The 23,955-nt window shown below is 41.7% G+C and overlaps 2 protein-coding genes across 3 annotated transcripts in view; one reads left to right on the forward strand and one right to left on the reverse strand.

The window, feature by feature from the left end:
- Positions 1-7,022, reverse strand: part of nol10 (nucleolar protein 10) — a 57,173-nt gene extending 50,151 nt beyond the window's left edge. Inside the window, exon 1 of the mRNA XM_060821819.1 lies at positions 6,890-7,022. Within this exon, the coding sequence (XP_060677802.1) occupies positions 6,890-6,955 (66 nt within the window). The 5' untranslated portion in view covers positions 6,956-7,022. The remainder of the gene's footprint in view (positions 1-6,889) is intronic.
- A 213-nt stretch (positions 7,023-7,235) lies between these two features.
- LOC132834522 (V-type proton ATPase subunit C 1-A-like) overlaps positions 7,236-23,955 on the forward strand; it is a 68,894-nt gene continuing 52,174 nt past the window's right edge. Inside the window, exons 1-5 of one of the 2 annotated variants that reach the window (XM_060853445.1) lie at positions 7,236-7,474; positions 7,633-7,689; positions 8,280-8,440; positions 8,837-8,904; positions 15,572-15,657. In XM_060853445.1, the coding sequence (XP_060709428.1) occupies positions 8,312-8,440; positions 8,837-8,904; positions 15,572-15,657 (283 nt within the window). In that variant the 5' untranslated portion in view covers positions 7,236-7,474; positions 7,633-7,689; positions 8,280-8,311. The remainder of the gene's footprint in view (positions 7,475-7,632; positions 7,690-8,279; positions 8,441-8,836; positions 8,905-15,571; positions 15,658-23,955) is intronic. The other variant, XM_060853450.1, reaches the window with a different exon arrangement.

The raw sequence follows: 23,955 nt of genomic DNA on the forward strand, positions 1-23,955 counted from the left end.
ATGGGGAAGTCAGGACTCTCACGAACAGGTGCAAACTGCAACATAAGATGTTCACAGACGAATCCCATTGATTAACACCTCCAACACTTACTTCTAAATCCATTCTTCTCCCACTGGCTTATTGTGACTGTGGTATCTGCAGCAACTCACTAAACACTTTGTGACAGCACCTCACAGATTCACAACCTTTACCAAAAAGGATGAGGAAAACAGAAACATGTGAATGACAACAATGTCAAGTTCCACACTTGAATGGAACTTATATACTGTCTTTTCATCAAAATCCTGCAGTATACCTTGTATTAAGAACCAGGCTTTTCACAATCTTTGCACATCAGCCAGGAATGCACATCAATAGCCCTGCCTGCTCACAAGGTCACTTTCCTTAAATTACGCAAAAGACCATCAACAACTTAGCATCAAGTTAAGTGGTTTAGGTTGTCAAGTAAAATGGGATGAATTTTTTTTAAAAACACAAACTAACCGTGTATTGGAAAAATTACAGCAATCTGATTACAAAGATTAGAAAGGAAGATGCATCCGTCCTATCCCAACAAAACCTACCCAAATACTCGAATCTCAGTGAAGAGTCATCTCATTCCCATGCAAAAGCTTGTGTTTAGCTGATACGAGTGCAACTGATTTCTATTCATCAACTTCTCTGTGCATTTCTTCAATGTTATTTGCTGTAGTTAATGTCTCTTCCCGTTAAAACAAATTGCCAACTAAGTCCACATTTAACACGAGTTCCACAAACTCAGTTTTCAACCTTGAAGAAAGTCTTGCTGCTGAACCCTTTTGCAGCCTTCTGGAGCTTACACATGCACAGTGTGATCACACATAACTTTAACAGGCCATTTCTCCCAACTAGTCAAAAATGTACTTTCGCACTCCATGAGTCACCTCATTTCATCTTCATTTAACCCTAGTAACCCGTGTGTTTTTCTAATTTCCTTTTAAATGCAGCCGTACTATTCACAAGTATTCTATACAATAAGAAATCTTACATTCTAACCAATCTCTTGAACTGTCCATTGACTTTGCGACTCATATTTAAGGCCGCTAATTATTGTAGCCAAAATGCAAACATATTTGCATTTACTCAATCATGCAACTTCATATCCTAAAAGGCCTTATCAAGTTCCCCCTACTACCATGTCTTAGTGCCAAGCCTATTCAACCTTTACAAATCAAGTTGCGTGGACAAGTATGATTTAACAAAGAAAAGCTAGCACAAATTTGCTAAAAACAAATTAAGTTCAAATAGCTTGATTTAATGTTTTTTTGATTAGACAACAGGGAGATTGATGAAGATAATGATTGATATAGTAAACAGATTTCCACAAAGAGCTCACAAACTGCCACATATTAAGCATATTGAAGTTCAATTGCATATGGTGGAAAGGATGGTGGCATAAATATAAAGTTGGTTTAGTGACTGAGTTATGATGAATGGTTGCTTTACAGACAAGTATTAAAGATTGCAGCTCCACTAGGATTCGAGTAGGACCACTGCATTCCAGAAGGAATTTTCACATCTTGGTCGATCATAATCAGTAGGTCTGTCTAAGCTCTTCAAGAGTGCTTTGAGGACTAAAGAGTTTTCACCACACAACCCCAGGCATCTGCAGCTGTGACTGCGTTCCAAGTACAATGATTGTTTTGCGAGTTTGATGTTCAGACAAACAAATGACATGTGCCACCCAGTGGAGCTGTGTTCGAAAGAAGAGGATGCTACTGCTAGAACTCCTTTCTTGCCACCAAATTTGGAAGACCTTGCAAAGACATCACTTCAATCCGTTGAGGTGACTGCCCTAGGTCAATCCAAGTCTCTTATGCATGTAGAGATGCAGGGTTATGATGACTCATCCTCTGAGCGTAGACAGTTCTCCACAAACTTAACAACTTTTCTGCCTTCCAATTCTACACAAATAAGGGCCATAAAATGTTGGATATTACAGGATCTAGTGACAGGATGTAATGTTTAGGGAATAAATTGCACCATTGCCCTGGACATTAATGTAATATTAAAGGGTTAAACTGCACTGTCTTACTCCAGAAACTGAATGGGATGACACTCTTGCAGGAACGCAGACGACTCCCACTTCATGTAAGCAGTAATTTATTACTACTCTCCAACTATTATCAAATCTCACTCAGCCCCTTCCATTCAGAAATACTTTCACAGCCATCCCCCAGCCAATCAGGTTTGTTTGCATGATCATCCCCGATACTGAAGCATCTCACACCTACATTGTCTGGGGAAGGAGTGGCGCCCGATCTTGTTTGCAGGGCCGCCCCGAAGCTAGGACATATCACACCTACATTTTTTTTGGAAAGAATTCCGATCGTTTGGAAACAGACCCTTCAGTCCAACAGGTCCACACCACCCTCCAAAGAATATCCCACCCAGACTCATTATCCTACATTTCCCCCGACTAATGCACCTAATCTATACATTCCTGAATACTATGGACAATTTAGCATGGCCAATTCACGTAACTTGCATATTGTTGGACCGTGGGAGGAAACCTGAGCACCCGGAGAAAACCCACACAGACACGGGGAGAATGTGCAAACTCCACACAGACTGTCGCCAGAAGGAATCGAACCAGGATATCTGGAACTATGAGGCAGCAGTGCCACCCCCTGGATAATCATGAAGTCTGGAAATCATCTGCATAATGATTCCCTAGGATTAGGGCATTTACGTTTGAAGTCTTCAGGAATGAGATAATGAGAATCCAGAGAAAGCATATTCCCTATTAGGGTGAAAAGAAAGGCTGGTAGGTAAACGGAATGCTGGATGACTAAAGAAATTGAGGGTTTGGTTAAGAAAAATAAGGAAGCATATGTAAGGTATAGATAGGATAGATTGAGTGAATCCTTAGAAGAGTATAAAGGCAGTAGGAGTTTACTTAAGAGGGAAATCAGGAGGGCAAAAACGGGACATGAGATAGTTTTGGCAAATAGAATTAAGGAGAATCCAAAGGGTTTTACAAATACATTAAGGACAAAAGGGTAACTAGGGAGAATAGGGCCCCTCAAAGATCAGCAATGCGGCCTTTGTGTGGAGTCACAGAAAATGGGGGAAGATACTAAATGAGTATTTTGCATCAGTATTTACTGTGGAAAAGGATATGGAAGATATAGACGGGAAATAGATGGTGATATCTGGCAAAATGTCCAGATTATAAAGGAGGAAGTGCTGGATGTCTTGAAATGCATAAAAGTGGTTAAATCCCCAGGACCTGATCAAGTGTACCCTAGAACTCCGTGGGAAGCTAGAGAAGTGATTGCTGGACCTCTTGCTGAGATATTTGTATCATGAATAGTCAGAGGTGAAGTGCCGGAAGACTGGAGGTTGGCAAATTTGGTGCCCCTGTTTAACCAGGGTTGGAGGTTTTGAGCTATATGGAGGGGCCGAACAGGCTGAGGCTGGTTTCCCTGGAGCATTGGAGGCTGAGGGGTGACCTTATAGAGATTTACAAAATTATGAGGGGCGTGGATAAGATAAATAGGCAAAGTCTTCTCCCTGGGGTCGAGAAATTCAGATCTAGAGGGCATAGGTTTAGAGTGAAAGGGGAAAGATATAAAAGAGACTTCAGGGGCAACATTTTCATGGTTAAGCTGCCAGAGGAAGAGGTGGAGGCTGGTACAATTGCAACATTTAAGAGGCATTTGGATGGATATATGAATAGGAAGGGTTTGGAAGAATATGGGCCAGATGCTGGCAGGTGGGACGAGATTGGGTTGGGATATCTGGTTGGCATGGACGGGTTGGACCGATGGGTCTGTTTCTGTGCTGTACATCTCTATGACCCTATCTCAGAGGATGACCTGGGGTAACGTGGTTATGGGGACGTGGAGAGAAGAGCATCTGTGATAAAGGGGATGTGTTTTCTTTGTTCGGGGTCTCATTTTGACTCAACTTCGCACAACCAGCAAAGAGCGTCAGATTGAATAAGCGATTGTCTGAGTGTTGGTTGCGAGATCGGGTGGGCCCACAAGGTAAGTTTCACCTTGATCTCTCACTTTAAACTCAACACTCAGCCAACTCTGTTTCCTGGAACTCGGTGGTGACGGAATCTTTGACGCAACTCGCATACTTGCACACCAACGAATCGCTTTGCTCGGTGGAAGGGTTTTTAATCAGGGTTAGAGTCCGCAGGATTTTAATCAGAGTTAGAGTCCCCTAGGAAGCTGGGCGGGTGCAGCCCCCTGCCCCAGGATTCAGAGGCTAGAATCACCTAACAGCAAATTTAGAGTCCCAGGATACAGTACACTAAGGAAGGCAGAGACCCTGTGTCTGTCTCAGCACCCTGCCTTAGACTGGTCTTTAAGAGGGGAAATCCCCCATGCGAAGGTCAGCAATCTGAAGTGGGTGCTGAGGTAGACCCATAGAAGTCAGTTAGAGAAAGAGCAAATTTAATAACTTGGGACAAATGTTAGATAAGTCATGGGCAGGGATTCCTTTGTATTGATTATGCCAGGATGACCTCAGAACGAGGATCAGCTCGGTTGTCCCTCAGGATGTTTAAATAAGAAATTGAACAATGAAGTCTGGCCACTAGGAGGGACATGGGACATAGAGGCAATCTGGAAGCATAATGCGGGCACTTGGTGGAAAACTTTAATAACCACGTGGCAAAAAGCGGCTGAGGAATTGAAAGTTTAGATGAATGAGGAGTGTGTCATGGAAACCTCTAAAATTGTAAGAGCTAGACATTGGGATGTTCCCAATGACCAGGGAGTGTAGAACCAGGAGTCACAGTTTAAGGATACAGGATAGGCCATTTACGAATAATATGAAGAGAAATATCTTAAGCCTGAGTGGTGAGTCTATGGAATTCTCCACCAGAGAATGTGGTTGAGGGCAAAACATTGAATGTTTTCAAGAAAGAGTTAGGCATAAAGGGGCTAAAGAGATCAAAGGGTATGGAGCAAAGCAGGAACAGGGCTGGATGATCAGCCATCATAGTGAATGGCGTAGTAGGTTTGAATGGCCTGTTCCTATTCATTGTGTTTCTGGCCTGGAAAGGAGGATTTTCAGGCACACATTTGAGTGAACCATCCTTGAAGCCAAACTGCACACCATCTTTGCCCAAAAAAAGGGAATAGATAAATCCCTTTCCAAGCTCTGCTCTTCCACAAACCTGAGACCTAATCTGGGGGACATTCCTGGTCACAGCTCATTCCAAGACTTTGCAGGATTGGAGGCACAGTAGAGCCAGGGCCAGTAACGAGGAAGCACAGTAAAGGAGCAGGAGGTTGGGAGAGATGGGGGGGACATTGATGCAAAATTATTTCTGGAAGAGGCAGGTGGGGCATTTGGAACCCATTGTCTAAAGAGTGGCAGAGGCAGGAGTCCTGGAGGCGTTAGATCATCAGTTGAAATGCCAACAACAGAAAACGGGCCATTGTCACATTTTGATCACTTAACATAAACTGCAAGAATATATGGATTTGGAGATGCTGGTGTTGGGCTGGGGTGTACAAAGTTAAAAATCACACAACACCAGGTTATAGTCCAACAGGTTTAATTGGAATCCGAAAGTTAGCGTGCTTCCAATTAAACCTGAACTATAACCTGGTTCTATGTGATTTTTAACATTGCAAGAATATATTTTCTCTACCAGCAGCCCGTTACCCCCCAGCCCACAGCTAGAGCACACAGGCTACACCCCCAGCCCACAGCCATAGCACACAGGCTACACCCCCAGCCCACAGCCATAGCACACAGGCTACACCCCCAGCCCACAGCCATAGCACACAGGTTACCCCCCCCCCCAGCCCACAGCCATAGCACACAGCCATAGCACACAGGTTACCCCCCCCCCCCAGCCCACAGCCATAGCACACAGGTTACCCCCCCCCCCAGCCCACAGCCATAGCACACAGGCTACACCCCCAGCCCACAGCCATAGCACACAGGTTACCCCCCCCAGCCCACAGCCATAGCACACAGGTTACCCCCCCCAGCCCACAGCCATAGCACACAGGCTACACCCCCAGCCCACAGCCATAGCACACAGGTTACCCCCCCCCCCAGCCCACAGCCATAGCACACAGCCATAGCACACAGGTTACCCCCCCCCCCCCGCCCACAGCCATAGCACACAGGTTACCCCCCCCCCCCAGCCCACAGCCATAGCACACAGGCTACACCCCCAGCCCACAGCCATAGCACACAGGTTACCCCCCCCAGCCCACAGCCATAGCACACAGGTTACCCCCCCCAGCCCACAGCCATAGCACACAGGTTACCCCCCCCAGCCCACAGCCATAGCACACAGGTTACCCCCCCCAGCCCACAGCCATAGCACACAGGTTACCCCCCCCAGCCCACAGCCATAGCACACAGGTTACCCCCCCCAGCCCACAGCCATAGCACACAGGTTACCCCCCCCAGCCCACAGCCATAGCACACAGGTTACCCCCCCCAGCCCACAGCCATAGCACACAGGTTACCCCCCCCAGCCCACAGCCATAGCACACAGGTTACCCCCCCCAGCCCACAGCCATAGCACACAGCCATAGCACACAGGTTACCCCCCCCCCCAGCCCACAGCCATAGCACACAGGTTACCCCCCCCCCCAGCCCACAGCCATAGCACACAGGTTACCCCCCCCCCAGCCCACAGCCATAGCACACAGGTTACCCCCCCCCCAGCCCACAGCCATAGCACACAGGCTACACCCCCAGCCCACAGCCATAGCACACAGGTTACCCCCCCCAGCCCACAGCCATAGCACACAGCCATAGCACTCAGCCATAGCACACAGGTCGCCCACCACCCCCCAAGCCAAGCCCCAGCCCCAGCCCCAGCCCCAGCCCCAGCCCCAGCCCCAGCCCCAGCCTACAGGCTACCCCCCGTCACTCACTCACCTCCGGCAGCGACTTGCCGTAACTCAGGTTGTAGATCTTCACGTCATTCACGCTGGAGACCTGCATCGCGCCTCACCGGCCGCTCACGCCACGCTCCGCCACAGGTCGTGCAGCCTCAAGCCTTCCACTCGCCTCGCGACGCACTGAGGTTAGAGATCAACCGGAACTGACGTCGGACAAAACGCGAAGCAATCGTTGAGGGCAGGGGGAGGGACGCGGAGAGAGGCCGCGTGGGGGGAGGAGAGAGACAGAGGCGAGGGAGGGAAGGGGGCGTGGCTCATTATGTAAAGTAGGTGGCGCTGCGCAGCCGGTTCTGCGCACGAGGAGCGGAGCCTCCTGCCTTCACCTGTAACAATTTTGTTGTTGTTGTTGTATCGAAGTTCTGGCTCCAGAGCAGGGAGGGAGAGGGCAAAAGCTGCAAGAACATTCTTCAACAAGAAGCACAACCAGCCCACCCAGTGATACACCAAAACTTTCATTAGTAGTAAATCGGCGATAACTGAACGAAATGACAAGGGAATTGCAAAACTGAGCGAAGAGATTTCTTACAATCTTCAGGGCACTGCCAGGTCCAGGATATCTGAGGTAACGTAAATGACGTTTCTTTTATTTCACAATTCATTTTGAAAAATATACATGTATGTAATACAGCAGTTGATTTGTGTCGGGAGGACGTAATCGGTCTAGTTTAAACTTGCTTAAATCTTCAATAACGAATTCAATACCCGAATTCTTTCATCTAGAACAGAAATTCTTTAGAAAATATATCAAGTGCCCAGCAAGAACAAGAATTGTGAAAGGTGAGCTGATTTGGTTAACTATGCTCCGCTTTCTAAAAGACGTGGTCTGTTCTTTTTGATAAGGTGCATAAAAGATGTTTAGTGAAGTGTTTCATTTTCGCAATAGCAGTGTAATTATTTCTAAAGTTAACTGTTTAGACTCGCGAATATGCTGATAAGTGTTCAAGTCTATCGTCTTACTTACCGTGGACTTTAAAAGCCGAAGCGGAGAGAAAACATTTGTGATCTTTGAAATATCTGCATTTTGCACTGATTGCGCCGACTTGTCAGTTTGTGATACAATGATGTACGCTCAAGAAATGTGGATTTCTAGATAGTGAAATCAGCCGCAAACGATTTCTGCATTCACGATCAAATAACCCCACTATGGGTCGTGTAATAAATCTTACGAATTTGGGGTAAAATATATCTTTATTTTCTCTATTCCAAGTTTGTTAGTCAAGGGTCCATTAAAACTGGTGTCTCGTCTGCTAGTCCGACCAATTAATTGGCTGTCCATATTGAATAACAGCTAATTTGTACGTAGATGATAATGCTTGACAAAAGATTGCTTCTTTTTCCCTAAAAGCATTTTTTTTAACACACAACAGGCGTAGTGCGTTCCACAGCGTCACAGGACAACATGAGCGAATACTGGTTAGTTTCGGCCCCTGTTGACAAATCGAACCAACAAATATGGGAACGAATGAACACTGTAACTGAAAAAGCCAGTTTATCAAATAATTATAAATTTCCGATCCCTGAACTCAAGGTAATTTCTGTTTCTGCTCATTGCCTGTCTTCAAACCTACCTGTCCAGAAACATTTAAACTGGGACTTTATAGCACAGTTGGACTTAATGTGAAGACAAATTAATGGGGTACAGTTTCGCAAACACTTCAGTATTGACAGTGCCCTGAAGATTGCAAAAATTTAATAGGAGTACGGTTTAGCAAACACTTGGACCACAGTTATTTTAGCTCAATTACATTTTACCTTTTATCATGCGATTGATACCTTTATTTTCAATTTCAAAACTTTTCATTGTATAAAGCAACTTGATTACATACTTTTGAATAAATCAATTCATGTGATTAATTTGGATGTGCTTCAAATAGATTAATTATCATTTGCCACAAACATCATGATATTCTCCATTTTCACTTAGGTGGGGACATTAGACTCACTGGTTGGACTCTCAGATGAACTTGGAAAACTTGATACGTTTGTTGAAGGGTAAAACATTATTTACTGTACACAAATGAGCTAAAGTATGTTTGCTTCGGTTTCCTGATGTAGACATTTGGTTGTTAGTCTTAAACCAACCTAATGCAGATTCCACTTGGTTTAGTCAGCTTTATCCAAACAGATAACACCGCACAGCAACAGAGATCTGCAAGTGTCTAGTTTCATCTAACACTCAAACTCTGAACTACACCAGAAGACAAGGTGACATAATGATGAAAATATTATAAGCAATGTTAGAATCCAATGACTTTTCTTGTAAGTAGAATGAAAGAACTTGTCTTCAGCATGTGGCAAATCTGACATAAGAACCTTCAAGAAAAAAAATCTAACCATGACTTTCAATAATTGTTTGAAATGTTGTGAGTAATGTGTGAAGAAGGTATGTTTCAGGTTGAAGTACAAGTCAAGGTTAATTGGCACTTGTTAATATATTTGCAGCGGAAAAAGGAACATGTAGAATTGAATTATTTTTGTCAAATCAATAAATAACTTGATATTTATTACCACATACTTTCAGATTTACAGCAATCTTTCAGATTTACATCTTGATCAGTGTTGACTCAGTTGATAGAATGCTTGACCTTTGGTTAGAACTTTATTATTTTAAATTCTTTGATCATAATTCCAAATGTATAGATCAACTCAGGCAACAGAATGATACACAGAGGCCTAGCCAGGTTACAACAGTATGCTACCAAGGCCTCTGTCCATCAGATTACATCCCTTCCAGCTCATTTGGGCCCTTCTTTGAAACCATAAACAACATTCTGTACTGTAGACAACAGTCTGTTCCCAACAGTCACGGAAGACACGGAAGACAAGATAAAGCTGTCTTCTACTTCTGGTTTTCTGAATGGTACAGTTACATTTTGTTTCACTTGCCTGGGATTTCCTGCAGTAACCATTACTGATAGAATTTGGAAAACTGTCATGGTCTTCTAAAAAAAAGCTGTAAAATGCAACTAAAGTAAAAATCTTATATTGGCATTTATAATTTCCCTGTGATTGAAGTAATATTGGCAATAGCTGTTTAATTATATGTCACTGTTGCCAACGTGAAGAGTTTTTTTTCTAGTAATGACTATCCTTATCTAAAGAAAAAACACGATTGCAGCTAGAAGTATATCATGATCATTGTATGCCAGAATTTTGAAAGCTGTTTTTCTTTACATAAGTGGCACAATAATTAGTTTTACCAGAATTAAATATTGAAATAATGTCATCCCTTAAAATAAAAATATTTTAGAACTAGACTATCTCTCTTAAAGCATGAGCTTGCAGGCTATTCAGAAGCACTGTTTGGTCATTTTAATTGATACTGGGGTTCTGAATGGTGCAGATGATTCCCACTATCTTCTCTGTGAAGATGTGCCTCCTAACATCATCACTTGTGAACACACAGTCTTTTCTTATGGTCACAATTGAATCCACTCAGACCGATAGAATAAAAGTCATCACTTTCCTCCAGCAAGAAATTAGTTGGGGCAGTTTCAGTCAATCCTTGAAGGTCATAAACTCCTGACATTAAATTAACTAACTTTGCACTCAATTTGATATTTATTATTCAGAGACACCACAAGAATAATCGTGTTGAAGCTGAAAACATAGGAGTGTAGCTTATAGGGTATCGTGCTTCCTCTCTCCACCTGACAATTAGAGGAGGACCCATCCATGACCTTGATGGCTGCCCTACAATAATTTCCACTGGGAGTGGTGTTAGTTATTTCAAGGGAAGACTTTTGTCCCCCTTTTCAGAGGAATTACTGCCTTAGAGAGCTGCCAGCCAATTGGATTGACCAGAAGCTCCATAGTCTGATCTGCACCATTAAAATGCCACTGCTACTGCACTCCGTCAGGTCAAATAGAATGGGAAAGGAAGCCTCCTGTTGATTAGTAACAAGTGCTCCCCATCCCCAACCCTCAGCTGATGAATCAATGCTCATCCACATTGAACACTACTTGGTGGAAGCACTGAAGATGGCAAGGTCTGACAGTGACTTTGGATGGGGACTTCAATGTCCATCTCCAAGAGTGTCTCAGCAGCTTTGCTTCTAATAGTCACTGAGTCTACAGCAGATGGTGAGTGAACCAACAAAAGGGAAAAGCATTCTTGACCACATCCTCACCAATCTACTTGTCAGAGATCTACCTATCCATGATAATATCAGTAGGAGTGATCATTGCGCAGACATTGTGGAGATAAAGTCCTGTCTTCACATCGAGAATACATTGTGTTCTGTAACTTTGATAGACTTTTAACAGATCTGACAACTCACACCTGGACATCAATGATGCGCTGCAGTCCATCAGCAGTAGATGACTTGTGCTCATCCACAATCTGCAGCTTGATGTGCTGGTAGGCACCCACTCTACAATTACCATCAAGTGGAGAGATTCAATGAAGAGTGCAGGAGGGCAAAGAAGAGCAGTACTAGGCACACAAGGAAAGGAGATGTTAACCTGGTGAAACTGCAGTGCAAAACATGCCAAATACCAGAAGCAACAAGTGATTAGAGAGTTCTAAGCAATTCCATGGCCAATGAATGAGATCTAAGCTCTGCAGTCCTTCATCTTTCAGTTGTGAAAGGTGAAACACAATTAAGCTGTGAACAGGAGGTGAATGTCACAAATATCCCCAAATAACCTCAACGATGGGAAAGTGCAGCATATCAGTACGAAAAAAAAACAAAGCTGAAGTAATTGCACTCATTTTCAGCCAGATGTACTGAGTGGGTGATTAATCTCAGCCTCCTCCTGAGGGTACCAGCATCGCAGGTGTCAGTCTTCAACAAATTTCATTCCCTAGGCATGGTATCAAGAAATTGCTGAAGGCCCTGGATACTGTGAAGTTAGTGGACCAAAGAAACATTCTGGTAATCGTATTGAACACGTGTGCTCCAGAGCTAAATCGCTGGACAAGTTGTTCCAGTTCTGCTAAAACTGATCCAGGTCAGCATCGATCCAAATATGTGGAAAATTGGCCAGGTATGTTCTGTGCACAAAAAGCAGGATAAGTCCAACTCAGCGAAATACCACCTTATCAGTTTACTCCCTGTCATCATGATTGAAAGGGTCATTGACAGTGCTACCAAATAGCTCTTCCAAAAGAGTAACATCACTGATGCTCAATTTAGGTTCTGTTGGAGCCACTTAGCACCTGAACCCGTGATAGAGTTGATGCAAAAAAAAGAGCTGAATTGCAGAGGTGAGATGATGGTGACAGCCTTTGGTATCAAGACAGCTTTTGATTGACTGTGGTATTAAAGAGTCTTACTAAAACTGGAGTCATTGGGAATCAGGGGAAAATCTCCACACTGGTTAGAGCCAAAGCTAGTGCAAAGATTGTGGTAGTTGACGGTCAGTCATCTCAGCTCCATGATATCTCTGCAGGAACTCCTCAGTATAGTGTTTAGGTCCATTTATCTTTACCATTGACCTTCCCTCCATCATAAGGTCAGTAGCGGAGATGTTTGCTGACAATATTCAGCACCATTCATGAAACCTCACACAGTAATCTGTGTGCAGCTGCAGCTGGACCTGAACACCATCCACACTTGGGTTGGTTAATGGAAAATAACCATTGTGTTATATAAGTGCCAGACAATGATCATCTCCAACAAGGGAGAATCTAACCATTAGCTCCTGATGTTCAATGACCTTACGATTGTTGCTGCCCTCAGTTTCACCATCTTATCATTGAGCAGGAATTGAACTGGAAAAGTCCTATAGATACAATGGCAACAAAAGCTGGTGAAAGGCTAGGAATGATGAGTAACTCAACCCTCATTTCCCCAAAGCCTGAATATCATCTACAACACACAAATCAAAGTGTTTTGGAATACTCTTCAACTGCCTGGATAAGTGCAGCTGTAACAACGCTCAAGAATTTGACACCATCCAGAACAAAGCCAACCACTTGATGGGCACTCTATCCATCACTGAGAAATTTTGCTTCATTCACCATCGATGCATAGTCACAGCAGTGTTAACTGTCTACAAATTCATTGCAGTAACACACCAAGGCTTCTCCAAAATCACCTTTCAAATCTGTGACCTGTACAACTGAGAGGGGCTGGGCAGTGAATATATGAGAGCACCACAACCTGTAAGTTCCATTACAACACCATTCTGACTTGGAAATTTCTTGCCATTCCTTCAATGGTCCAAGGTCAAAATTCCAAAAACTCCCTTCCTGACAGTACTGTAGCTCCCTGGACATTGCACAGACTGCAGCTGTTATGAAGACAGGTCACCATCTCCAGGGCAACTAGGAGTGAGCAATAAATGCTGGACCAGCCAGTGACAGCCAAATCTTATGAAAGAACACAACAAAAGTCCCCAGAGCTGACGAGCCCCATTGGACAAGTCAGTCTGGATTCGATATTCATGGGAAATGGCATGATTAAATGAAATGTAGGAGTGGAGTGTTGGGGTGTGAACTGGGATCAAAGGTCCATAGGGGACAGGAATTAGGGTGGGGACCATATGTCCAAACGTGCAGGGTCCTCCAAAAAGAGGTTACCCTACGTCTCTTTTGACACCAAACCATGCAGCAAAAGTTGATGGTCTACTCATATGGCATGTACTCCCCCTACTGCAGGTAAGCAATTGACAGTCCTGCCTTGAGGTGCTTTAGTGGTCTCTTAAAGGCTTCAGCAAGCCCCAAGGTAGGCCAGGTCACTCATGTCTCCCTTGCTGCCTCAGATAGGTTGTAGTGGGCATGTACGCAACAGGCAGGCCACTCACTGGATTTTATGTCATTCTGTGTTCAACTCTGCCAGCTGTTGACTGTAAAATCCAGCCCATAATTTATGCAGTTGTTGACTCTGAGGAACATAAGTAGCAAGTTCTTGAACTTCTGATATTCTTCTGAAAAGGATGTTTTTTTTCAGCGGTTTGTACGCTATACATAATGTAGCTGCTAGAGATCATCTCCGATATCATCCTGCTTTAAACTACTTGGAAGTCTGACCTTGCTGTTAGGCCTGGTAGAGCAGATGTTTGTGCCTCTGGTAAAACCTGAGGACTCTCCCACATGCAGACTCCTTTATAAAGGGCCTCAAGCTGATAAAAGTGAAGAAAATCTTTAATCTTCAGGAATCCAAGAATTCAAACTTGGATCTCACCTCCACTCCCAGAAGCCATCTTCAGAAGGCTGTAAACCTCTTCCCCGTTGAATATGTGATTTGCCAATTAAGGATTATGTCATCACCTATCCTGTGCCCTCTGATAAGTTGCATCTTGCTTTGTAAATTATTCATCCTAACAGTCCAAGTAAGGCCATAACCCAGTGTAAATTGCTCCTGATGAATTTTGCAGCCTCTGACAAGTCCACTAGAAGAACTAAGTAACAATAGCCTTATTATGCTTCTCATACTCGAGATTACCAATAGGTTTCTATTTTGTTACATTAAGAGCAAATACCATTTTAAAGCTCTTATAAAACTGATTCCACTTTTTTCAATCAATCTGTTAATAATGTTGAAATAATCCTAGCATTACTTAAACATATTAGGAACAATGTTTTAAACTGTATTCTCCAAGGTTCTGACTAAATAATGGATGTAAATGTTGCTTTTTAATGGAGTGCCTTTTTGTTTGAAGGTACTTTTTCATTTGATTGATTGCATTTTTTTGCGTGGGTATTGTTTGTTTAATTCAAGACCTGTGTAGCAATATGCTTTCACCAAAGTTTACATTTTAACTTTTATATGTTAAAAAAGTAATATTTTTTCTAGTAATTATTTATAAAAGTGAATTAGTAAAAAAAGTTGTTCCAACACTTGCTTTAAAATTGTACTATTTAATTTGTATTGCCCCTCTTTGTTCTCTCTAATAATGTATTGCTACTTTGCATAAAATTGTATCTGCAAGATGTCTGCTCATTTTACCAATCTCTCTTTGCCATCCTAACTTGGTTCCAATCCTCCTCATCCACTGCATTTCTGAGCTTCATGTTGTCTGCGGGTTTTGATATTGTGTGCTGTACATTCAACCTGAGATCAATAATATGGCTAACAAAAAAAGAATTAGTTCTTGAAATATCAATCACCGGGAGGAACACTACTGATTACGTCCTGCAAGTTTGTATAATTCACCACTACATTTTACTGTTTGTTATTTAGCCAAGTTTGTATCCACACTACAACTGCCTTTTTTAATTCCATGGGCTTCAGTTTTGCTCAATTGTGCTGGTTTATAAAATGCTTTTTGAAAATCCATACCATTCTTCTCCCTTCACTAAATAATTCTATTGGTCAAAAATAATTTGGCTTTAACAAATTTGTGCTGTCATTCATTAACCCATAATTTTTCAAGTGGCAATTTTGACTCTGTTTATTGCCTTAAAACTTTTCCCACTACCAGTGTTCGGCTGTCTGGCCTGTAGTTGTCTGGATCACCTCTGTCCCTTTTTGAGCCCGATGTGCAATGTGTGGAGGAGTGAGGGTGGGAGGGGTTTGAGATGAAGTAAACAAAGGAAAAGAACATAGCCTGTTTAGAAGCGTCACATATCTGAGATGGGTTTTACAGCAGCAGTTAACTTTTTGCCGCGATTTATTCTTTTACTCATTTAAATATGTATTTTAAAGACTCCTAACCATGTTTTCTATCAGTTACTTAGAGTTGGTTTTGTTTGCATGTGTTTTTGTTTAAGCATTGTAAAGAAGCTGGCGCAGTACACAGCGGATATTATGGAAGATTCGAAGGATAAAGCTCAAGAGAACCTATTAGCGAATGGAGGTGGGTTCTGTAAAATATAATGTCATATACACCTTTCAAAGACGAATGTTACTGAACAAGATGCAGCAGCTTTGAAAGATGGATGATGTACATTATTCAAAAAGGCACTGCATTTAGGTGCCCTGCAATACAGTCGGTGCGTAAACTTGTTGTACGTCAATCTCTTATGCTGTACTTAAAAAAAAGATATGCATTTAAGCCTAAATCCTTATTTCTGGTATATGTCTCCTAACAGGTATGCTTTATTTTGTCAATCAGTGCATGTTTTATTTTGTAAAGTCTCATTCAGGAATAATACCAATACTCGATTTTTGTTGCATAATGCTTTGCAGTTGATAATGGCATCAATGTGATAACTGGCTCTGCAATACTTACATAGAGCTTATACTTCGACTGAAGGATTACTATAACACCATAAGAAATAGGAACAGCCTGCTCCATCATTCCATCGGATCAGGGCTGATTCAAAATTCCTCACATCCACTTTCCTACCCTCCCTTTAAACTCTTGATTTCCCTACTTATCAAGAATCTATCAATCTCAGCCCCACTGCTTTCTGTGCCAAGGAGTTCCAAAGACTTACAACTCTCTGAGAGAAGAAATTCATCCTCATCTCAATCTTAAATTCTGAGATAATGCCTCTGGCCATAGACTCTTCCCGTGAAGGGAAGCATCCTCTCGGCATTTACCCTGTCAAGCCTCTTAAGAATCCCATACATTTCATTGTGATCACCTCTTAATCTTCTAAACTTCAGTGAGTGAAATCCCAAACTGTTCAATCTTTACTCATGAGACAGTCCTTCCATACTGGGGATCATCCTAGTGAACCTTCTCTGAACTCCAATTCTAATCAATAAAGGGATTAAAATTGCTCACGGTACTCCAGGTGTGATCTGACTAGCAACTTATACAGTTGGAGTAAGTCTTGCCCACTCTTATACTCAAATCCCCTTGATTCCATCATTCTACCGTTGCTTTCTCATTACCTGCTACACCTGTGCGCTAGCCTTCTGTGTTTCATGTACAAGTCTCCCCCAAGACCATTTGTGTTGCAGCTTTCTGCAGTATTTCTCCAATTAAATAATCTTTTGCTCTCAACTTCCAAAATGAAGAACTGCACACTTTCCTGCATTATACTTAATTTGCAAACTTTTTGCCAACTTACTTGAAACATCAATATCTCTCTATAAACTCTGTCTGTATCCCTTTCTCAACTTGCCTTTCCACCTATTTTTGTATCTGTAAATTTGGCTACATTGCATCCTCTTCCTTCAAGTCATTATAGGATGTTGTAAACCATTGTGGTCCGAGCACTGGTCCCTATTGAACTCTACTGGTCATGGGTCACTAACCTGTAAAAAGAACCTCTTGTCACTACTCACTATTTCCTGACCATGAGCCAATTTTCTGTCTATACCAATATACTGTCTATGCAAATTACTGCCTCCAATACTGTGGGCTGTTATGACTTGAATTTTTGTGAGGTCCTTCTGGAAGTCCAAACACAACACATCTACTGAGTCCGGTCAATCTACTCTGGTTGAGACTTCCTCAAAAAACTTTAATAAATTAGTCAGGCACGATTTCCCTTTCATGAAGCCATGCTAACTCTGTTTGTCTTGAATTCACTAGTCCTGAATTTCGAATATTGTCAAAATTTAAAACTTGATCTCTGCTTGAACAGTAGTATTTCAATTAGATGAAATTGAATATTAAATTTCAAACAACTGGGAATAATATTTTCTGATTACAAATACCTTTCTGCATACATAACATAAGTAATTGATGACAATCTTGCACATTCTTTAAACGGCACACTGAGGATGAACATTTTGAAAATTGGAGAATGAGAAAATACTACAAAGTGGCAGATAGTCCTAGAATTGCCATATTGATAATCTGATTTCTGTTTTCTTTATCTTGAATTTAAGTACACTATGTTTAGCACCAGGTTTTATATCTTCAATTCATTAACTAGAAAATAATAGGGCTTCATCAATTGGTAATTTTTAAAAATGGATATCTATACCAGTGCAACTGTTACACTGCTTCAAGTGCTAAACCTGTAATCTTACCCTGCTGCCTCTTCTTTTAGTTGCTGCTGCTTTCTTCTAGCTTTTTGAGTGGACTCTTCCTCTCAAGCTCCAAAATTAGATCTACTAGACCTAGAATAAAATCATTCTAAAGCAATCCATGGCCATCACAAAGCCATTCCCAAATGTCAGACAACTTGTGAAATGAAGTTGATAGTTTGCTCTGTTCAGGTACATTATGATACATGTCTTGGGGGGATGCAACTTGAACCAGGCTTTCTGGGTGTAGGGGTAGGGACACTACCACTGTGCCAATAAATGCACTATGGAGTGGGGCAAATGGACAAAAAGAAAGGCAAACAAGCTAACCAGCAGCCTAATTGTCCACACGAGTGACTAACCTGTTTAAGATGAATAAACTCTTTCAGTATGTTCCTGAATGTCCATGTTAATTATTAGCACCATTTAATTATGGCTAAATTAAATCCATGATGAATTTGATGATGCAGAAAACTAATTTTGCTCAAATAATCCTAGAGTAAATAAAAATCAGTGAACTTTATTACTTTGGGTGTCTACAGAGCAGCTCAATCTCATATATTTGGGTGCAGTTATGGAAAAAGGATGCAGCCGTTATATGTATCCCTCATGTGTCTTCTGCTTGAATTTCTAGTTACTAAGTCTTTAGAAATATGAAAATCACTGTGCATTGTAATACTGTGTGGCCTGTGGCTTACACCTGACTCATTACTACATTACTGAGCTGCTACATTGATCATATTTTGATTTAGCATACATTTCTTTCCATTTAGCAACAATATTATTACAATCTTTGCACTGCACCTTTATTGGTGTTGTGAAAAGCCTTTAAGGTTGTGGAGCAAACTTGCGATATGTGACGGTGGTGCTCCCTGCAGAGCATACATAGCACCTTGTGGCTAGGGCTAAGTTAGAATGAAGAGGGAAGCACATGCAGACAATAGTCTTTCAATAATGTAACAGTAAAATTAGAGCCTGGTAGATCTCAAATTGCCATGTATAAGAGTGCTTAATATGTAATAAACAGAGTTCTAAAAAAAAAGCCTAAGTCTGAAAACACTTCTTGTCCTTGTAGTCTTCTCAATCAGTCTATCTTGAATCCAAACTTATGGATTTGGGCATAAAACCACATAACAGAATAACTTGTGGTGACACTGCAAGTGCAACATAGTATTTATCAGCACAAATTCATTTAACAGTAAAAATTACTGATTAACTCCCAGCTATTTATCGTGGGTGAACCTTTATTTACACATTTATTAGAATAAGTTGAAGAGGTAACAAACAGGATAGATAAAGGGGAAGTAGTGGATGTGACATATTTGGAATTTCAAAAGGTGTTTGATGAGGTATCACACATTAGGCTGCTTAATAACATAAGAGCCCATGATGTTGGAGATAATATATTAGCATGGATAGAGGAGCGGCTAACTAATAGAAGGCAAAGTTGGGATAAGGATGACATTTTCAAGATGGCAACCTGTAACTAATAGAGTGCTATAGGGATCAGTGATGGACCCACAATTATTTACAATATAAGTAATGACTTGGGTTTGGAAAATGAATGGATAATAGCCAAGAATGCAGATGGCACAAAAATAGATGGGCAGGCAAGTTGTGAGGATGACTCAAAGAGTCTGCAGAGGAATATAGACAGGTAGATAGGCAAATGGGCAAAGAAAGTGCAACAGGAATATAATATTGGGAAATGTGAAGTTATGCATATTGATAGGAAAAATAGAGGAGCTGAATATTATTTATCTGGAGAAAGACTACAGAAAGACACAGCACATAGGGATTTGAGACTCCTGGCATATAAATCACAAAAAGCAAACATACAAGTTCAGCAGGTAATATTTGGTGAAATTTCTTCCCTGAAAGGGTTCTGACTTTGTGGAATTATTTATGGTTGGGGCTGTAGGGATTAGATCATTAAGTATAAAGATCATGGCTGAGAGAGACAGATTTTTAATCAGTAAAGGAATCAGGGCTATTGGGAAGAGAGTGGAAGGTGGAGTTAAAGATTATCAGATCAACATGATCTCATTGAATGGATGCACAGACTTGATGGGCTGAATAGGCTGTTTCTGCTCCTGTGTTTTATGGTCTTATGGAGATTAGCAGAGTAATGCCCAAAATGCTAAAACTGTTGACTTTTACATACAGTTTCTCTGGGGTTTTCACAGATTTCTCATTGAAGTTGCAGTGTGAGAGCAGAAGAACTCCCTAATTAATTTCTCGAATAATCAGCTTTCTATACTTATGTAAATGTTCAGTATTATATTAATGCTTTTTCACAGAATGCATCTTCATGGTGGCTGAATGAATGTTCACCATTATTAACAACAATGTTACATTTATTTCTGTCTTATCAATGCAGACAAAATTACTGAAACATATTATAATATCTGCCTGATATTTATTTTAGTGTGGTTTGAAATATGAAAGAAACAGGTGCAGGTTTAAACCGTTTGATGAATCGAGCCTGCTCTGCTGTTAATTTGAATATGTTCATAACTTCATTTCTGTTTTTGCCTTCTGCCATCCTCTTCCCCCCCCCCCCCCGCTTTCATTCAATAATCTAGCCTCCATTACTCTCTGTCAAGTGAATTCCAAAGTCTGAGGACACTCTGAAAGGTGAAATCCCTCCTCATTTCCAGCTTAAAATGGAAACCTCTTTTGTTTAAACTGTGTCTGCTAGTTCTAGCTTCTCCCACGAGGGGAAGCATCTACTCAGCCTCAACTGTGTCAGACCCTTCAGATTCTGGGATAGTTCAACTCAAATGAGTATAGGCCTAGCCTGCTCAACCTTTTGTAGTAAAATGACACCTTCATCCCTGGCATCAGCCAAGTGAACCTTCTCTGGAATACTGTTTTTTATTTGGTTATGAGATTCGGGCATACCCTAAATTGCCCTTGGTGGTGAGATGGCTTCATTAACCACTGAAGTCTTTGGGGTGTAGGGACACCACCAGTATTGTTAAGAAGGGAGTTCCAGGATTTTGACCATGTAACAATTAAGGAATGGTAACATAGTTCCAGGATGAAGGAGCAGCGCTCCGAAAGCTAGCGTTTTCAAATAAACCTATTGCACGCTAACCTGGTGCCATGTGATTGTTGACGTTGTTCAACCCAGTCCAACATCGACACCTCCACATCAAGAATGGTGCATGGCATGGAGAGGAACGTGTAGGTATCCCATGTATTGGCTGACCTTCTCCTCCTAGATGATAAGGGTTGCAGGTTTGGAAGGTGAGTTATTGCAGGTTATCTTCTGGATGATACACAGTCCTTCTGCTGTCCATTGATGGTGAATGAAGCAAATGTCAAAGATGGTGGATGTGGTGCAAATCACATGATTGTCCTGGTGTAGAGCTTCTTGTATGTTGTTGGAGCTGCACTCCTCGAAGCATGTTGAGAATATTCCATCCCACTCCTGAGTTATGGTTTGTAGATGATGGACCGCAATGGGGAAACTAGAGGTGAGTCACTCACTGCAGAATTCCTAGTCTCTGACTTGCTCTAATAGCTACAGTACAGTCGGTTCTGCTATAACATGTGTTCCTTCAATGTGAATTGGCTACAATGTGATTGAATAAATTAGACCATTATTTGTAGAAAGTGGGCTTTTCTTCCCTCTATTGGCTATAACACGATTCCAGTCCCATTGGCTTAAGTGGTGCTGGTATTACACAATTTTCTTATAATACGGGATCACACAGAAACTGAATTATCCGTTATATCAGAGCATGCTGAACTGGTATGGCCAGCTCAGTTCAGTTTCTGCTCAATAATAACCCATGGGGATGTTGATATTGAATAATGCCATTGAATGCCAAGGGTTGATGGTTAAATTTCCTCTTGTTGGAGGTCTTCAACCTGGTACTTGTGTGTCAGAAATATTACTTATCACTAATTAGTTCCAATCTGAATGTCGTCTGAGACTTGGTATGTAATGACTTGGACAACTTCAGAATCTGAGGTATTGGGAATGATGCTGAATGTCGAGCAATTATCTGTGAACATCTCCACTTCTGACCCAATGATGGAGTAAAGATCATTGTGAAATGGGCCTCGGATACTAACCTGACAAAAACCTGTGGTGGTGTCTTGATGCTGAGATAATTGTCTTCCAAGAACTGTATCCTTTATGTTAGGTATGACTCCAACCAGTGGAAAAGTTCCCCCATATCCCATTTTCATAAATGGGATCTTTTTCATAAGATATAGGAACAGAATTAGGTCATTTGGCCCATCAGATCTGATCCACCATTGAATCATGGCTGATATGTTTTTCAACCCTATTTTCCTGCATTGTCCCTGTTACCTATGATCCTCTTACTATTCAAGAACCTATCTGTCTCTGTCTTAAAAACATTCAATGATTTCTCTCCACAGCCTTCTGTGACAGATTCACCACCCTGTGGCTGAAGATGTTCTTCCTCATCTCAATTCTAAAGGATTGTCCCTTCACTCTAAGACTGGTCCCCAATCTGTCCTACTCATGGAAATATCCTCTTCACATCCACTCTATCCATGCCTCTCAGTATTCTGTAAGTTTCAATCAGATTCCCCCTCATCCTTCTAATTCAGAGTCTTCAACTGCGGGATCATTCTGTGTAAGTCATCTCCGGACCCTTCCTACACCATTCCTTAGAATTGGAGCCCAAAACTGCTCACCATATTCCAAATGCAGTCTGACCAGGGCGCTGTACAGCCTCAACAGTACATTCTAAACCTCTCAAAATGAATGCTCACATTGCATTTGCCTTCCTAACTCCACCAAATCTGCATGTTAACCTTACGAGAATCCTAAATGAGGATTCCTAAGTCCCTTTGTGCTTTTGATTTTCAAAGCCTTTCCCCATTTAAAAAATAGCTGAAAATGTGTTGCTGGAAAAGCGCAGCAGGTCAGGCAGCATCCAAGGAACAGGAGAATAAATGTTTCGGGCATGAGCCCTTCTTCAGGGCTCCTTGGATGCTGCCTGACCTACTGCGCTTTTCCAGCAACACATTTTCAGCTCTGATCTCCAGCATCTACAGTCCTCATTTTTTCCCATTTAAAAAATAGACTACACCCCCATGCTTCCTAACCCGAAGTGCATAACCTCACACTTTCCCACATTGTATTCCATCTGCCACTTCTTTGCCCAATCGCCTGGCCTGTCTAAGTCCTTCTGCAGCCTTCCCACTTTTTCAACATGACCTGTCCTCCACCTATCTTTGTGTCATCTGCAAACTTAGCAACAATGTCCTCAGTTCCTTCATCCACATCATTCTGAATAGTCTCTTTGATACCATTTTAGATTAAATGCTGCCTCAATATCAAGTGCAGTTAGTCTCACTTCACGTCTCGAGTTCAGCTGATTTGTTTGTGTTTGAACCAAGACTGTTTCGAAAAAAAGGTCTGGCACTGAGTAGCCCTGGTGGAAACCAGGTAATTCCTTTGCAATTTGATAGCATTGTTGATGAGCTCTCCATCACTTTACTGATGATGGAAGGTAGACTTGTAGGGCAATAATTGGCTTGGTTGAATTTGTCCTTTTTTTCGTACACAGAGTGCACCTGGGAAATTTTCCAAGTTGTCAAATAGATATCATTGTTGTAACTGTACTGGAACAGCTTTGAAAAACAAGATTTCAGTATTGCTGGAATTTTGTCAGTCCTCATGAGTTTTGCAGTATCTAGTACCTTCAGTTGTTTTTTGATTATAATGTTAATGGAGTAAATTGAGTTAATGTCTAACGCAGGTATATCCCTTGTTGAGAAAGAAGATCAAAACTGTGCATAATACTCCAGGTGTGATCTCACCACTGCCCTGTATTCCCTCCCCCTTGTAATAAAGATCCACATTTTATTGCTGTAGCCTGATGCTAACTTTTTGTGATTCATACACAAAGACAGCCAGGTCCCTTTGCACTGCAGCAACTTTAGTCTCTCTCCATTGAAATAATACTCTGCTGATCTATTCATTCTGTCAAAGTGGACAGTCTCATGCCTTTGTGCAATATACAGTCAGTCCTTCGAATGTGCAAGGGTTCTGTTTCTGAGAATCCCCATGACTGGTGAAGATGGCCAGTGTGGAGCTTGTTAAAAACAGGTTACAAATCGTTTGCCTGGAGTTGTTAAATTTAATTGCTACTTTTTGGCGTGGAAAGGCAAAATCACAAGTCATGATCTCATGGATAGAGAGGATTTAATGTGCTCATTCTACCAAATTTTGGTC

This window comes from Hemiscyllium ocellatum, chromosome 3, assembly GCF_020745735.1.
Source record: "Hemiscyllium ocellatum isolate sHemOce1 chromosome 3, sHemOce1.pat.X.cur, whole genome shotgun sequence".
Classification (NCBI taxonomy): Eukaryota; Metazoa; Chordata; class Chondrichthyes; order Orectolobiformes; family Hemiscylliidae; genus Hemiscyllium; species Hemiscyllium ocellatum.